The sequence below is a fragment of the Chaetodon trifascialis genome, chromosome 20 (genome assembly GCF_039877785.1).
Source record: "Chaetodon trifascialis isolate fChaTrf1 chromosome 20, fChaTrf1.hap1, whole genome shotgun sequence".
In the NCBI taxonomy this organism is placed as follows: domain Eukaryota; kingdom Metazoa; phylum Chordata; class Actinopteri; order Chaetodontiformes; family Chaetodontidae; genus Chaetodon; species Chaetodon trifascialis.
Window position 1 is genome coordinate 21,804,769 of NC_092075.1, and position 17,388 is coordinate 21,822,156.

Genomic DNA, 17,388 nt, shown 5'->3' on the forward strand with positions numbered 1-17,388 from the left:
GACATTAAAGTTGTGGCAAGTGCACCTGGAAAGATGTAACACTGTGTATTTCCCTACTGAGCGAGAACAAAAGCTGCTATGACATCTGAATATGCTGATGAGTGTGAAAACTCCTTCAGGCATTTGGTGAGAGGTTTCAGGACATGAAAAGTAAATAGAAGGAACTGAACATATTCACATGTGCCTATCTACAACACAAAGGCAACAATGAGCTCAAGGCTAGGTACAAAAATCTTCCTTTGCACCTTTGAACTGTACTTTCCCATTCTAAGGACACATGCACTAAAGTTTGCATCTGTTTGAGACAACCTGCTATTGTGAGCAGTTCTTTTCAAAACTGACTCTTGCAAAGACTCAGTTTCACTCAAGACTGACTGACCCCTGGAAGACCAGCTGTGAGTAGCTTCATGATCATCACTATCATCTGACATGATGTATGTGTTCAATAATTTAATATGGCCCTCAAAGGATGTGTAAAAATTGAAACAGGACTTGATAAGAAAAATGTCCCTCACCCCTGTACTAGAAGTAAGTGGGATATGTGTGAATTGAGCCTTTAATTGAGTTGAACACAAAGTGAAAGTGTTTGCAAAGTGTATTTTATTCATTATTTACTCCACAATCTGGTAGCGATCTGAAGCAAGAGAACAAAACAAAAGCATTAAAGTCGATTCAGAGGAAACTTGGTGGGACTCAGGTTCAGAGTCATGACTGAAAAACCAGAGGAATGTGTTCACTCGGCATCATTATGAAAGAGCACGCTGAAACACTACCATTAAAAGCCCCATTGTTACTCTGAATGTGAAGCTAATTGGTCTAACCCTGTGAGAAGAGCTGCTGGGTTCTCCAGGCCCGTTAATTTGAAGAGTCACAGCTGGCTACTCATGTGTGCCTCTACCCGTCCTGCGTGCTTCATTTCAGCCTTTAATTCTGCTCTGCAGAAAGCCACACCAACAATATGGAAAAAGAGTGATCCTAAAATTAGCGTGAAGGCTTTCCATGCCAAATGTACATATAAAAAAGCTCATTTAAAGACACATTTCATGCCAAAAGGCAATCATGACAAACCAGATTAGAGACCTTGGAAAGATCAGAGACAAGCGGACATGTTAAAATGTCAAGTTAAATGTTTTGAATTGAATGGACAGAGAATGGAAGAATATGAATCTTTCTGGTTGTAAACAATGCACATTCTGACTTGTATTTTGCTTTCCCCTCAGACAGCTATGGAGTGCACTAACTGCTGGCTGCCTGGTGCCCACAGGAAAAAGCTCCCTCTCTTTTAATTAGACCAGCTCACCAGATTAGGCCTCATTAGGCTGAAACACTGGAGTGCAGCTAAAGCCCATGCAGGCCTCCAGCGCATCCCACTTTAATTGCTTCTGTAATGGTCTCAGCTCAGGCCTTTGAAATCCCACTCCTGTGGGTAATCAGCCATGTTTTCTGAGAACTGCAAGCATTTCTTGCTTTTTACTCAGTCTGCAGTGGCAAACTGTAATTCATTACTACACGCTTACTGTATCTTAAGTCAAATCATCCTCAACACAATCACACACTCATCACATGTGAGACACAGCTGAATGGCAAAATTATTATTAGTTCTTCTGAGAGGACTTATTCTCCTTCCATACACAGTTTAGAGAGATAGAAATGTAAGACTTGACTGAAAAAACAGCACATACTGCTACACAGAAAACAAGATTAATACACTGTAGCACACAACATAACAGGTATTAGCACACTTTCCAAATCTTCATTCACTCATTCATAAACTATGAACACAGCTGTTTACAATGTAAAAACTTGCGCTGTATTAAACATTTAGAATGTACAGTACACATCACTGCTGCTAAATTGCTTGTAGAATAATCTTTCCAAACACAATTACAAACAATGTATGGACCCTAAAAGTATTCATGATGTCTGAACTACCATCAACAGCTGAAGAATAGAAGGTACATCATGATGAAGCATTAAGAAGAGCCATTCATATGGCAGGATAACATTGATCTTCTTGGCCCTGTCGCATTGTAGTTGCATTCCTACCAAAGTCAGCAATCACTGTGTGTATCTCCGTCATTGTGTAGAAATGTTTACAAATGCAGATTGGCTTAGTCACTGGAATCACAGGCTTTTAGGGGAATACTATATAAAACAATTAAATACAAAGAAGAACCCCCACATTTGCAAAATCTAAAAACGGTTCCATTTTATCAAACAGATATTTAGAAACAATAAAGTCTGACTTATATACTGTAGATTGTAAGTATCATCACTGCATTAAAGGACTGTGCTGGTGGTTTTGCCCGCAATAGCACATTAACTAACAAGACTAAAAACTTTTCCCCTAACCCTAGGAGAGATAACCCTAGGTTCAAAGTTTGTTTTTGATACTGAACAGTTGTAGTTAAGTTGATGTAAATATGGATGTGGCTGCCATGCCAACATGCTCACAATGGTCATGTCTTATTTTCTTAGCTCTGGCCATCACCTCCATTGGTTGTGATAAAATTATACTCATCTCAATCATCCTCATCATACCCTAGGTCTCAGAAAGCAGTTATATCTGCAGTCAGATAATCAGATCAGGTTCTAAACAAGCTAAAAGTTATTCAAATGATCTAGAACAGTTTGGCTAAAAATGTAACCACTGGCATTTATTTTCTCTTAAAAGTTTGGCTGAGCTGGAGATTTGTTTACAGCCTGTCTGTCATCTGACAGCTCACATTTCCTGTCTTGCTGGACCTATTTTTAGCGATGTCACTGTGTCGTGAGATCAGGCAGTTACTTTAGTGAGTACAATGGGGTGGGTAGTAACGCATTTCAAGTCATGCATGAGTAAAAAAAACAGTTGTTCTAAAGGAGCAACCTGTACCTGTTTTTTTAACCTGCACTTCTACTTTTTCTAACCTCCACAAGCAAAATGTGTGATACATACTGTAGACGAAAATGTAGTTTGTTGGCTAGCTAACATTAGCCATGTTAATTTTTCATGTGTAACATTAATCTTTGAGGTTATGATAATGACACTGACTTGCAGCTGGTGGTCTGTTGGGCTTTAAATTGCTGTGCTTCACAGAGAAGTTACCCGGTGTAGCTGCTTTGACAACTTCAACATTAATGTGTAACTTGTACTGAGTAATTTATTAACCAGTTTTTTTTTTGTTTTTTTTTGTTTTTTTTCACCTTTACTTGAGTAGGTTTCTTAAATGGCAATTTTCACTTTTACCTGACTTTAAGTTTTCAGTATTCTACCAACCACTGGTTAGTACAACTGATAGAGCCTATGGCCAAAGCTACAAAAATGAAAGGTTGTAATAAACCATACTTTTAATATGCTCTTTAATATGCTAATGTTAAGCAATTAATGTCTACCATGTTCACCATTTTAGTTTGAGTTACGCAGACTCACATTTGCTGACATGCTACTGACTGCAGTACTAAGGCAAAGTACAGCTGAGGCTGATGGGCCATTAGTTTTGTAAGTATTTGGTTATGAACCAAAGTGAATTTAACATTTACGTATGGAATGTTCATGTTGATTTGAAATGAAAGATACCAAATTATTGATATGGATGAATTATCTACTGCATGCAAGTTTCATCTTACTCGGTTGAGCTTCTTACTGTTCTGAAGTAAAGTGAAAAACCTAATGCTGTCTAAATGCCATGAAAAAAAAACAAAAAACATTGAGATGGGTGTAATTACCTGTTGCCTACTGTGGGGTTAGAGCTCATGTGGTAGATTCTGCATAATGTACATTTCCACAGCATGAATTCCATATCAAAACAGAACCATGCTATGCTAACCACTCTGGGACGGCTGTGGCTCAGGAGGTAGAGATGTCGTCCAATTATCAAAGGGTCAGTGGTTTGATCTCTGGCCTTGGCAGTCACGTCACGTCAGCAAGATACTGCGCCCCAAATTGCTCCGGATGCTGTCCCACTGGTGTGCAAGTGTGTATTAATGGATAATGCTTGTAATGTGCAGGTAGCCTAGCCATCGTATAAAAGCGTGTGTGAAAGGGTGAATGCAGACTTGTGCTGTAAAAGCGCTTTGAGTGGTCATCTACTGGAAAAACACTATATAAATACACTCCATTTACTCTGCACTCTAGGTCTCTCTTTGTTTGTTTGGGGAATAAGGAAAATGGATTACTACTGAATTTATCCAGGACATGCAAAGATGGAGGAAGTGCTGAGTTTATATTAACTGGGGACAGGGAAATTAGAAATAAGGGCCTGTCTCTGATAAAGGCATCTCATTGAGGTAAATTAAAAACCCCACGACTACTTGAGAATTTATGGTGCACAATGTATGGCGTTTGTAGTTAATGGGCTAAAACAGAAGAAAAAAAACATGGTATGATCCTTTATTACTGCAATGTAGCCTGAGATATCAGTTTTATACAAAACTTGGGAGAATTCAAGCAATATCTGCCTATGGTAGGAATGCTACCACCAGAGGGTGAATATCACCCCCCCCCAACACACTGGTTAACATACCAGACACTAACATGATGAATATTTCATAGAGAATCACACACAGAAATAGTATAAGTATCAATATAGATATTTTCTTGTTCAGCTGTCTCTCGAAATCTGGAAGGAAACATCCAGCTGATGCAGCAGATATCATGACTCAGGAGATCCATACATTTTTCTTTAAACCACACACAATGTGTGGTCAGTGTAATTTTGGAAACATATTTAATCTCCTGCAGGAATCACATTGCTGTCAGTGTCCCCACCTTCAATACCCACTGTAACTCGCTGGCTGGGTAAAGGTAGGAGATGATTCCACTGGAATCACACAAATGGGATAATTTCATGACAGTTTTCCATTTCCCCCATCAGCCATGCCAATTCTTATGAGAAATATTGCCATAGTTAATAACAGACAACAGTCTACTGTATATATAAATTCCAACCATCCTCAGCATCCTCAACCCTCCAACAGACCACTGGATATGTAGCACTAATGACGAGTGACAGTCCATCAAAAAGAGGGCGGTCAACCATTGGCAGGATTTACAGATAGAGGAGCAGGGTGAAGAGCAGACAGAGGAGAAAGGTGGAGGAGAAGGCACACATTTGGTTTTCCATCTTCTTCCTCAGCAGACCTGTAAACAATGGAGAGAAGAGGTTGTAAATGTTACTAAGATATTTGTATTTTTTGGCTAAATAGTACATACCACAATATTGATGTAGGATTCCAGTGAATAATTTTCAGTGGGAAACCTGCTGTCTTCACAATTTTTACAGAGAAAAAAACAAAACCAATACCAGTGAACTTGCACTTAAAACATGGATGTTGCTGCAAAGAAGCTACAAATTGTCAAATGTGGATGCTTCTCACATATCTTCAAACAGGCAGCAAAGAAGATCTATATAATCACCACAGTGCCAATGTGGGTACCCAAGCTCAGTGTCACCAATTCAATGTCTGACCAAATGTGAAATATGGTCACAATCTCCCCCCTCTGTTATGGTATTATGAGTTATGATATTGAATAATGGCCAGAAAAGTGTTTTTGCACATTATGTCAGAGAGAGGTTGACCTTTGGAATATAAACTGTCATCACTTAATTTTATCATATGCAACATTTGTATGAAATGTTGTCCTAATTAGTGTAAGAATTCTTGAGTTGAGCCAAAAATGTATTGTGTGGTTATGGTCAAAAATCTGTTTTGTGAGGTGACTGACTTTTGCCTTTCTATCTATGCATGGATAGATGGACAATCTGAAATCATAATGCTTCAGCCATAGCTGTTGTTGGGGGGAGGCATAAAAGCAAAGGGGAAAACAAGAAAATTTAAAATAAAGTTTTTACACTTTTACATGCGTAGGTAGAAACGTTTGTGAATTGATTTGAAAAACAACAAAATGTAGTGGAAAATAAAATTTGATGGACATGCAGCATCTGACTTAAACTGCATGCTGAAGAGATAAAAAAAATAGCAGCAGATGAAAACATCAGATTTGTGTGAAGTGATGAAGAGTCTTCACATCTTCTTCAGTCTATTGCTCCTGACCTCCTTCTTTTCTGCACCAACTCATCAATACGTCTTTAACAACTGCTTGCTTTCCAAACTCTTAAGGCAGCAAAAGTGAACCCTCTTTAAAATAAACCCACAATCACACAAAGAATTACAGACCTGTCTCTCTTCTGAAGGTTCTTTCCAAAGCACTTGAGCATGCTGTCTTTACCCAACTCTCTTCATATCTCCACCACAACAACCTTTTTGACTCTCACCAGTCTGGACTCAAGGCAGGCCTCTCGGTGGAAACTGCCCTCTAAAGAGGAACTGAAGACTGCTACAGCTGCCTCCCTCTCCTCTGCCATCGTCCTGCTGAACCTTTTGCAGCCTTTGGCACAGTAAACCAACGGATCCTCCCTCCACCCTCCAAGAACTGGGAATCTCAGGCTCTGCATTCTTCCTATTCACATCCTACCTCAAGGACTACGCTTACAGGTTAACTTAAGGAGGCAATTTATGAACCTTGCAAATTTGGACACTTCCTCTTTTCTCTGTACAGCAAATCACTGGGCTCTGTTATTCACTCACATTGATTTTCCTATGACAGTTATGCAGATGACACACAACTAATTTGGTCTTTTCTGCAGTCTGACACCCAGGTGGCAGGATGAATCTGTGTGCCCGGCTCTCTTGTTTCTCCACTGAGAACTCTGTGGTGTCAGTGGCTTGGACGGCCAGGAATCTGGTTGTGACACTGGATAACCAGCTGTCCTTCGCTGCCAACATCACTGTGGCAACCCACACCTACAGATTCATGTTCCACAGCATCAGGAGGATGCATCTGTTCCTCACTAAGATGGTGACTCAGGTTTTGGTCCATGTTCTTATTATTTCAAGTTTAGACTACTGCAACTTCCTTCTGGCTGGTCTGCCTACATGTGCCATCTGACTAGTCTGACTGGTCTTCAACCTACCGAAGTTTCCACACTTCACCGCTCGTCAATAACTGAATCTGATTCAACTAAGTGGTACTTGCCTACCATGCTGTGAATGTCTCAGGCCTATGTTAAATCCAGGACATGGTTAAACCATACAGTACACCCCAGCTTCCAATATGTCACTATGAGGGGGCCTAGGTGCTGTTCAACAAAATCACAATTGTTTGCGTTCCTGGCTCAGGACAGCAGAAACCCACTTCTTGCAGTGTAGACAGAAAACTCTCAATTTAGACTGCATCTTGGCCCGTGAGAATAAATACATTTAAATAAAATAAATAATGAAACAAATATAACTTGATCAATTTTTAGTATTCGCGTGATTCTTGCAATTTTGGGATTGTATCTCCATGGCTGAATGCTCTTATTGCAGCTCAGTTTTGACTGCAGTGTTAGCTAAAAAATGCTATAACATATGAAACAAACAGAAATGTCATATTTCTATCATAATCTCAGTGTGCCCTATTCATAAGATTCACATAATAGTAGTATATAGAAATGTGCATTAATTCACATTTTCTTTTGCAGATTTGTAGGAAATGCAGTGCAAATGTGATGACTGTGGTCTCGAGCTACTGTGTTTTTTCTCCTTTTTTTTGTTGTCAATGTCTGATACTGTGTTTTCTTTTTCCACTCCCACTCAGCAGGTTGGAGCGGGAGAGAGGCAGGCCGATCTACTCGGGGAGCATCCTCATGAGTCACACCTGCACCTCATCAGCTAATCTACTAGGCTTCTTAAGCCACCGCATGCTCCACTCCTGTGCTGATTCTCTTGGAATCTAGTAGTGCGCGGCTCGCCTAGTAGATTGCTCGTCTCTCGTCTCGCTCCTCCTGTGTGTTTGTTCACTGATCGCTGGTTTAGTCACTGTGAGGTTTTTCAGAGTTGCCCTTGGTTTTTGTATATTTGTAGATTGCATCCCAGTTTCCTGGTGAGTCTTGGGTTTTCTTTATTTTGCTACTTTTGTTCATCACGAAGTTTTGATCAGTTTTGTTGTTGCCTTTTCCCCCCTCAGTGGTGATTTTCAGTTTGTTTTGCTTGAAAGCATTTTCCCTGGCTCAGGTGATTTTTGTTTGTACTTTGATTAATAAATCTTGTTTGTTTTTTCATCTCTGCAACTGGGTCCTGGCCTTCCTTTGCTACCTACCTTGACAGCAAATTTGGGCTGATTTAATCAAAATGTCCAGTCCACCACAGTTCTATGAATTCTGACCGACTGACAAAGACAGTATGTATGATTTCCACCTTTTCTAGTGGTCAAGAAAAATTGAACAAACTCTTTATTTTGGACAAGAACTGACCTGTGCTTTTATTGCCTTGGTAGGGGGTGTGTTGAGATTAGCCTGAATTAACAGTGGGGACATACAGGAGGCGGAGGCGAAGTGATGTGATTGGTAAATTCTCAAGAGAGTAGTACCTTGGCTGTTTCTCTCTAAAAATATAAAGCTTTTTATTTGATTCTGCATAGATAAGCAAGGTGTCACTTCTTCCTCAACAATGAAGTTAAGAGCTTTGTGCCACAGTGCACTCTGTATGAACACTGATTAACATGGGCAGTGAAAGGAAGCGGGTGGTGCTTTGTGGCACTTCCACATCCTGTGTGTCCCTGGCATAAGTCTAATTTTTGAAAAAATTAAGTTATTAAGTTTGAACAAATGAGGACTAAAATGTAATGTGTTCAAATTAATTAATGCACAACCGTAGTCTAATCCTTAACTAATAATATGTTGTAGAGTTAATGTTTTGTTCATTTGTGGTACCTCATCTGCCTGATGAGAAACAAGAGGTGACTTCAGATTTGTTTCTGCGGTAATGTTACAGTGAGGCAGTTGCATTTTTAAAAAAGCAATCTGGCTCACCAAATCCACCGTTTTTCAGGTGTCAAAATGCCTCCAAACACGACTTCTTAGGTGGTGCAGTGTCATGATTATCTGTCCGCAAGCCTCTGTCCTTATTGCACCTTAGTTTCCAACACCTAAGATCTATGCTTTGACAGATGCTAGGGCTGACACTCACTTGAAAGATATAGAGAAATAAGAAGACTCTTTAATGTTACATACAACCACAGTCCAATGTAGTGAAATTTGTTCTTTGCATCACTGAGGAGTAGTGGGAAGCCACTGTGGCTTGGGTGAAGGCATTGACAGGAGAATTGACCTAATGTTTTGATGGTAGGGGAAACCAGAGGAAACTGACGCAAGCACAACGAGAGCATGCAAACTCCGCACTGGGCGGTGACAGTGCTCACCACTGGGCCACCGAGCGCTGTACAAACTCTTCTGGCCTGTCAGACCTTGAGTGCTGAACAACATTTAAGTTAAAATACAACAATCTTTTTTCTTTGATTAATATTTTATGGATTAATTTGAGTGTCTAATGGACTGTTTTATATCAAATTATTAGATCTATGTTTTGTAAACCTTGAAAATGTAAATCCCAAGATATGGATGCACTCATTGATGTAATGCTGACTTGATTTATCTTACTAATTTACTCATTAGTTAATGACAGTTTTTCTGATTTGTAATATTTCCTTGTAATATGTCTGAGGTTCAGTGCATTAATATATACAACATGTATTCACCCTGTGTATAGAAAAAATCATCCATTCATTATCTGTGACTGAAGTGTTCAATAAGCAACAAGCACCATCTTCAGTTTTTTTCCCCTCATGTCCTTCTTAACTTCCTCCAAGTAGCCAAATTTGCTGAAGTGCCACGCTATGCCCTGTAGCATTATGATCAGTATCACATGGCCTCTCACCTTCTGGTCAGACATCATGCTGCTGGCCTGCAGTGGAGTTGGATGTCCACTGAGGAGACCTGCTCCCGGCCGGTCATGTTCACAGAAGATGGTCCCATTGATGTAGTGAAATCGGTCGCCAGGAACCAGGCGGTTCCTGCAGGTCGCACAGGTAAAGCACTAGGGGAAAAAAGAGAGCAACAAAGGCAACTGTAATTATTATGAAGTTAATATCAAGATGAGCTCACTGATAACAGCATGACGATGTGGCAATGTGAGTGCTGTGGCAATTAAATAATCACACTCACCTTAAGGTGGTAAACGTTGCCTTGTGCTCGCATCACCATCTCACTAGCAGGTATAGACTGTCCACATGCACTGCAGGCTCCACTGTGTCCAAACAGCCTGTAAATGAATCCATGGGGGCAAGTCTGTTATAAACATAACATGGCCTCACAACTCCAAATGTACAACTTTGGTGTCTAATGTTTTTGACAGGTACTAAACATTTCAAGACCATCTGACTCATTTTGTGTGAGGATGTCACCACTATCACCCTCATCAAATCCCCAAACTCCAATGGAAACAATGTCCTCAGCCATATTTTTGTGAAACTTCGACTGGAACGTGCTGAGTATATGGATAGACAGCAGAGTAGTGGAATGTGTGGCAGAAGGGAACACTTTAAACCATTGAGATCTATTGTGACTGACAGGGATTCAAACAGATCTGCTGTTCTTTCTAAAGGAGCAAATTACAAAATTATACAGCCATCTGTCGAGCCTGGAAAGTAAGTAGTTCATCAAAAGATAGAATTTAGGTGGTGTTAAATTGCTAATTTAGATTTGGAAAACTGTTCCTGGAACCAGACACCCATTTGTTACTTTATAAAATGACTCTTTATTCAAACAAGTAACCAAACTGCATTTTTTTTCCAGAACTCTGTGATCTTGATGAGACACAGGTTTGGCTACCTCATATTAACCTAGCTGACTTTCCCACAGTAGCATCTGGTCTTCTTGGTAAATATAGTTGCTTTTGTCAACGAAAATTATGACTAAATACTGTCGTCAACGAACCTTTATCACATGACGAAAACGAGAGGAGACGCAACGTAAATGCTGGTCATGTGACGATAACTACAATTACATACATAATGCAATATCGTTGACGAATAAAAACGAGACTAAATGTGGTTTACAAAATAAAAACTCTGCTAAAATGTTTCTTCATTTTCGTTGACTAAAATGAAACGAGACGAAATGTTCTAACATTATTTCGTTTGTTTAGTTGCGTCGTTTTTAGTATTTTGCAGTATTTATGTTTCCTGTGTCTCACTTCAGGGGCTGCATCAGGTCGCACTGCGCAGTCGCAGGCGACGTCACGGCATTAGTTCCCACTCGCGGCGTTATTTAGAAGATGCAGCTGCGGTAGGTTAACGTTAACGACAGACAGCTGACACAGAGAACCGGACCGATGGCCGGCCAGCCGGCTCTGGTTGGTAAAATAAATATGTTGTGAATTCAAATCAGAGCGTCTTCGTGTGTGGAATGGATGTATTCTTGAGTCTATAAGGTAACAATATAATAATAAGACAACCTTGTTTGAATTGTGAAATGAGTTTGACTAAAAGAAAATTTTGGTTTCGTCTATACTACTAGATACTATATTGACTGGGTTAAACAGAACTGCATTACTAAAAAGAGACTACAATTTTCATTGACTAAAACTAGACTAAAATGTCATCAGTTTTCATCAACTAAAACTAGACGAAAATAGTCACCAATAATTCTGACTGAAATAAGACTAAAATGCTCTGACTTTTAGTCGACTGAAACTTGACTAGACTAAAAAGAGTATGAACGTGACTAAAATTAATAAAAACTAAAATGACAGCTTGACACAAAGACTAGACTAAGACTAAAATTAAAACAGGCTCCCAAAAACAACACTATTGGTACACCAGGGTTAAGATGTGTCAGTACTTACCACATGGTAAGTTAGACAAAGACACTATCCCTAATTGGCTAAAGAACATAATAAAAAGGCCATGCAAGGGTTTAATATCCAATGATATTAAGAAAAAATAAGATAATCCATTATTAACCCCACAGAGTGGAAATCTGCAGTTTTACAGCAGCAAAGGGGACAGACACAATAGCAAGAAGTATCAGAAAAAAAGCAAGAAATAATAAATAAGTAAACAATATAATAAGTAAAGCAGAGTAAACACACAGTTCAGACCAGACTTTGATCCAAGAAAGACCAAGAAACAGATGTGGCATTAGTGCGGGTGTTATGCTAATGTAACAGGTCCATGTAACAGGTCCAGGAAGTACATAGTCTGAGTGTAGTATGAAGATAGCAGCTTTATGATTCGTTACTGTGATTATTGCTGTTAGGTTAACTCAAGCAGCAACCACTGGGGCTGAAAAATGAAGCACCAAAAGCTGCAGTTCCTCAAATGGCGACTTCGGGTTGGCTCCAAAAGTGAGTCAATCCCCATGGACCACTTTTTTAAAAACACTAAACTTTACAGCAGAAACAAATACACTTACAGCTTTGAACAAAAAAAATGGTTGAGACCTCTGCCGCTACTTTCTCCATCCATGACAACTGTACAGGGTGCACATTTTTATGTAACTCATTTATTTAGATTATACTGAGGCCAGATGTAAGATGTCAAGGTCAGGCGATTTCTTCAGCAGGACTGCTCACCACGTTCTCTCATGACCTGACAGCGACAGTTGGTGGAGATAATGCAGCTCTACTGCATCTGTTGTTCTCATTTGGAACCTTGAATGCTCCATTTTGAAAAAGTTAATTTTACTGTTTTGAGTCTTTTGTTTTTAAACTCAAGTCTTGTCTCATGCGAAGTAGCTGTTTTTGTATGCAAGTTCCATATTAAAGAAAATAATTCAAAGTGCTGAAGCACAGTTCAGCATGGTTATTTAAACCTCTTAATTCATTTACAGAACAATTAGTATACCATGATATACAGCGTTACTGTGATATAAAATTACATATACTTTAATAGAAGATTCTGGCCAGTCATTATTCAAGTGTGCAACACTGAAATGACCACAGACCCTGCTGAGCCTCATCGTCCTGTAATAATAGTTAAATCTCATTAGACATATCTGCCGAAACGGAAATGTCCAGCCATTCAAAATACCTGTCCCTGACCACAGAATAAGTACATTCAGCTATAATGTGTTACAGTATTTTTATCACTATTGGACAAATTTACAAATCGGCGAAGGAATTCACAGCCATGTTGACAATACAATAGCTGTTAGGCAAACGGAGCAGGCATGAATGCTTCAATCTTGCCTTTAATCATCATGACAGTGGAAAAGGAATGCTCACACAGGCAGTGAAGGCATCAAAGGGAAAATTTCATTGCACAAATATTAGGCATAACCTTCAGTGCCTTTTGATGTGCTGTAAGAACCTGACATATGGTCAGCTTTTACTTCGTGGCCCAATTCATCTATGTTCCATTTCTATGGCACAAGGCACACACGCAGCTGGCAATGTTGTGAGAGCTCTATGTCTACCTGTGCATCAGCCTTTCTAACTTGCATCATGTCCTGAACTACTGTTCAGGAGAGTTCAAGATGGAGGAGAGGAGATCCATTTTTTGGTATGCATATTTACTGCTGCCAAATGTGAAGACATTCCCTCAAGCTGTTCCCGAGATATCATGTTCACAAGAATGGGACACAGGTTGCAGTCACTTTGAACTTTGACCACCAAAATCTAATCAGTTCATCCTTGAGCCTAAGTGGAAGTTTGTGCTAAATTCCTAAAGAAATTCCCTCAAGGTGTTCCTGAGAATGGGACATATGTATAGATGGATGGACAGAAATTATGCATCCGGCTGGGCTGTCATCAGCAGAGAGACACAAACAGTCTTTTTGATGTTGAAAGACATCAACAACTGGAAAACTATTAGGCTGTAAGAGTGCCCTAATCATTATATTTTGGAGTGCTTTGAGGGCCAATACAAAAATTCATTTCAAAACTAAAGCTAAAGGATGGATCGATACCGACTTCAAACTGAGAACCTACAAGTTGCCTGTTGAATTTAGTGTTATTAAGAGACAGTCAAGAGAACTGTGTGAACATTAAGCCTCATTTGAAGCCAATTAAATAACCAGAGTAATAGGTTGGGTGTGGGAAACCGTTTTTTCATGTTGCCTTTTGTGTTCTCTTGCATAGCCAGGCTGAATGTTATCTCCACACTTCATACTGCTACACAAGATCAGCTGGTTTTATTGTCACAGTTAAGTGTGAGGCCTGCGTGTTTGTTGCTGCTGTAGGTAAATGTACTTGATAGACATGCCCCACAGTACACTGATTATTGTTTGTCTATATTATACTTTGAGTTTTTCCGCCAAATAAATGCTGTTGACAAGCCTAATCCTACCTAACTCTAAGAATGAATCACATTACTCCTACTAATTAACCTATATTTTGAGGCAGTTTACTCATTCCAAAACACATGCAGACCTATACATCATTCTATTTGGAGCTAATAAACAGATCTGGGTTTTTTTTTAGATATCTTTCTTAATAGAGTGACAGGTATAACCATGTTTTGACTGGAGTATCCTTTTTGTTTTTGTAATGCCGTTATACAATGTCATCAACATAAAAAACATCCACATATCTTAAAAATAGATATATAAATTGTAGGTCATTCCCACTGTCTTGCTGGGTTAAATGTGGTGCAGCTACATTTACTGAGTGTTGTGAAAGCCTGTCATAGTTCATGTCTAAGGGATTTGTCAGTTACCTTCACTGCTGTATGCTATGGTTAATGTGCTGCCATAGAAATCTCAGCCATGTGGATTTGTGGCACTTTGAGGTTGTGGGCATTATTTACAGGCCTTCAAATTTTATTTGAATCTAACAGAAACACCCCCAACATTCTGGCATCTGAACCTTAGTCAGAAAAGTCAAAATAAAAATTAAAAAAAAACTGGTGATGTTTAACTCTTAAGACATTTGGTGCATTTTCTGATACGCAGCACATCAATTCTGAATCAAAACTCCTGAAGCTTTTAGCAATGTTCCCAAACAAAAGCACATTTAACAAACATTGATACACATAAAAACCTCTCCGAAGAAGTCAACTCTGTGCACTTTGAATGTGGCAGCACACAGCAGCAGTCAGTGCTCCTCCATCAGAGGCTGCAGGCATGTCAGCACCTGAACTGCAGAAGTTTTAATAGGAAGCCTCTGTCATCATTACAGCCTCTTGTGAAACTGATGCCCTGTGACATTTACTTGACTAGTTTGGGAGCTCTCTCTCCCCTCTTTCAATGACTGCACAGAGTAATGAATTTTTTATCTTAATCCAAACAGTGATTTAATGAACACGCATGAGAGGATTCCTGTTCTCCTTAATTAACCCCCCCACCCCCACCCCCCAAACACACAGACACACACCTCTACAGGCTCAGTTACAGCTCATCCTGCTTTACTGCCATGAAGAGTGAGAATCTGAGGACCTGACCTGAACCATGTCTTAGGTCAGCAACTAACTTAGACAGAATACACACGTGTAATGGGTTTTCATCATGCCATACAGTGCTACATTGTTGTCCAGGAAGCAGCTGTGTTGGCCACTGAGGTGGTCTCAGAATTAGAGGGACCAACTGACTTCCACTGTAAGCCATTTTATGTTAATTTACAAGTGCATTGCTGCCAAAAAAACTCAATAAATGCCAAGTGGCAGCTCAACAGTAGTAAGTCCTAGCCTGACACAACTAACACACACATGCAGAAAAAAACTGCCACAATAAACAATTACATCTTATTCAAAATACAAAGGTCTACTAAAGCAGCAATCCACACTACCCTTTGATGATAATTGAGCAAATGAAAGTAAGAGCAGTTGAACAGGAAATTGAGAATAAACCCTGATTCAGAAGTGAGCCGGCCATTCAACGTACACAGTGTAGCAGAGAGTTCAGCTAATTTAAATCAGAGGTTTTCTAGCTGGTTTGGGGCTGGATAAGGAACACCTGTCAGGCCTCTGTGTGCGCTTAAAGCAAGTTGGAAGCAGTGGATCAGTAAAAACTTCAGTCCAGTTTTTTGCTTTACAACCATACTTCAAACATGTTTGCAGCTCATTTTTGATTGTGTGGATTTATACTTTGTGGCTGTAATTTATTTCTATAACAGTGCCTACAATGATGTGTGATGGCATCAAATCTTTAAGTTATTATGGCCAAAGAATTCAAATATATAAACTATTTATCCTGAAATACTGAATTTCAGTAAAATGACACCATTATCTTTGTCTTGGACTATCAAAGTGTACAGTGAACCATATCCAACGGTGAACTATAAACAAACTGCCAACAGTTAAAAAGATTTTTGAAAGTGCACATTACTTAATGGCCATGAACTGGGGCACAGATATACTGGGCCTGCGGTAGCCACCAACATCGCACACCCCTCTGAACATTACCCCTGCCCTACTATGCACAAAAAGTACAGGTATCATTCATGATGCTTTTTTAATGGATAAAGAAGGCATGTAACAGGTTGGTCTAGGACCCAAGTGCAGTACTACCAGAACACAGAAGTCACAAGAGTACAGAGTACCATCATTCCACACTGATTTTGAGTCCATTGACAAGTGAGATTTTGTCGCACTTTTTTGTATGATTTTTTTTCCCCCATCGTTTCTAGTTAGGCTATTCTTTTTACATTTTACATCGTTTTGTAATTTTTCATTAATTTACATTAGAAGTTCAGCTCAATAGCTACCAGGTCATGTGACCAAAGGACTCAAAATCAGTGTGGGATTATGGCACTCCACTGGCTGCATGAGATACACCTCTTGGTTTTACATTTTACACCTTTTATAATTTTTTATTAATTTTTCATATGGAAATATTAGCATTTTAGCTCAATAGCTCCCAGGTCATTTGACCAATTGACTCAAAATCAGTGTGGGATGATAGTACTCCACTGGCTGCATGAGATACACCTCTTGGTTTTACATTTTAAATCTCCAAATAATTCTTATTAATTTTTTACATGGAGTGCCTTAGGAGCGAATGTCTGTCGAATATCCAACTTAAAACTAACTTCACTGCGGTGGGCGGCTCCTGGTTTATCAATGAACAACACTGATTGATTATAGCCAATAAGTTTAACAGTACTACACGCTAACATGTCCTTGTTTGTTTGCAGTCGCCTCTCCCTCAGCGCTCGTGCTCTCACTACACTATGGTGCAGCAACTTAAGTACTGGTGTTAAATGATCGTCTTTTTGCCTGTCACTCGTAAAGTCCAGGGATATGAGCCAGGCAGAGAGCACACGTCGAGGAGATTATTCTCAGTGTGTTTTCTTTTCAATCAATAAATTTACCGTCGCGTCTACAACTCACGTGCGTAATGAAGTCTTTATTGTTTGCATTTACAGTTGCGAAGTGCCTCATTCTTATTTATGTCATACGACATACAGTATAAGCACATGAGTTTACATCTAGCCTACTGTTCTGAGATTCAGAATATGCCTTTATTACTCTAAATATATATAAATAAATAGAATAATAAATAAGGAACTATAGGTGAAAAACTCTGGGAACCCCTGAAAGTTTAATCTTTATTTACTCATTATGCTGTTTTATGTAAAAATTTAATCTGA

At 39.3% G+C, this 17,388-nt stretch overlaps 2 protein-coding genes across 2 annotated transcripts in view; one reads left to right on the top strand and one right to left on the bottom strand.

Moving 5' to 3' along the window:
* Positions 1-583: 583 nt before the first annotated feature.
* Positions 584-17,388, bottom strand: part of lmo4a (LIM domain only 4a) — a 29,982-nt gene continuing 13,177 nt past the window's right edge. The window contains exons 3-5 of the mRNA XM_070988358.1: positions 10,026-10,122; positions 9,739-9,897; positions 584-5,122 (exon numbers count right to left, since the gene is read on the bottom strand). Of these exons, the coding sequence (XP_070844459.1) occupies positions 5,114-5,122; positions 9,739-9,897; positions 10,026-10,122 (265 nt within the window). The 3' untranslated portion in view covers positions 584-5,113. The remainder of the gene's footprint in view (positions 5,123-9,738; positions 9,898-10,025; positions 10,123-17,388) is intronic.
* Positions 8,193-17,388, top strand: part of ndor1 (NADPH dependent diflavin oxidoreductase 1) — a 66,943-nt gene continuing 57,747 nt past the window's right edge. Inside the window, exon 1 of the mRNA XM_070988355.1 lies at positions 8,193-8,207. The gene's annotated coding sequence lies outside the window, so the exon portion shown is untranslated. The remainder of the gene's footprint in view (positions 8,208-17,388) is intronic.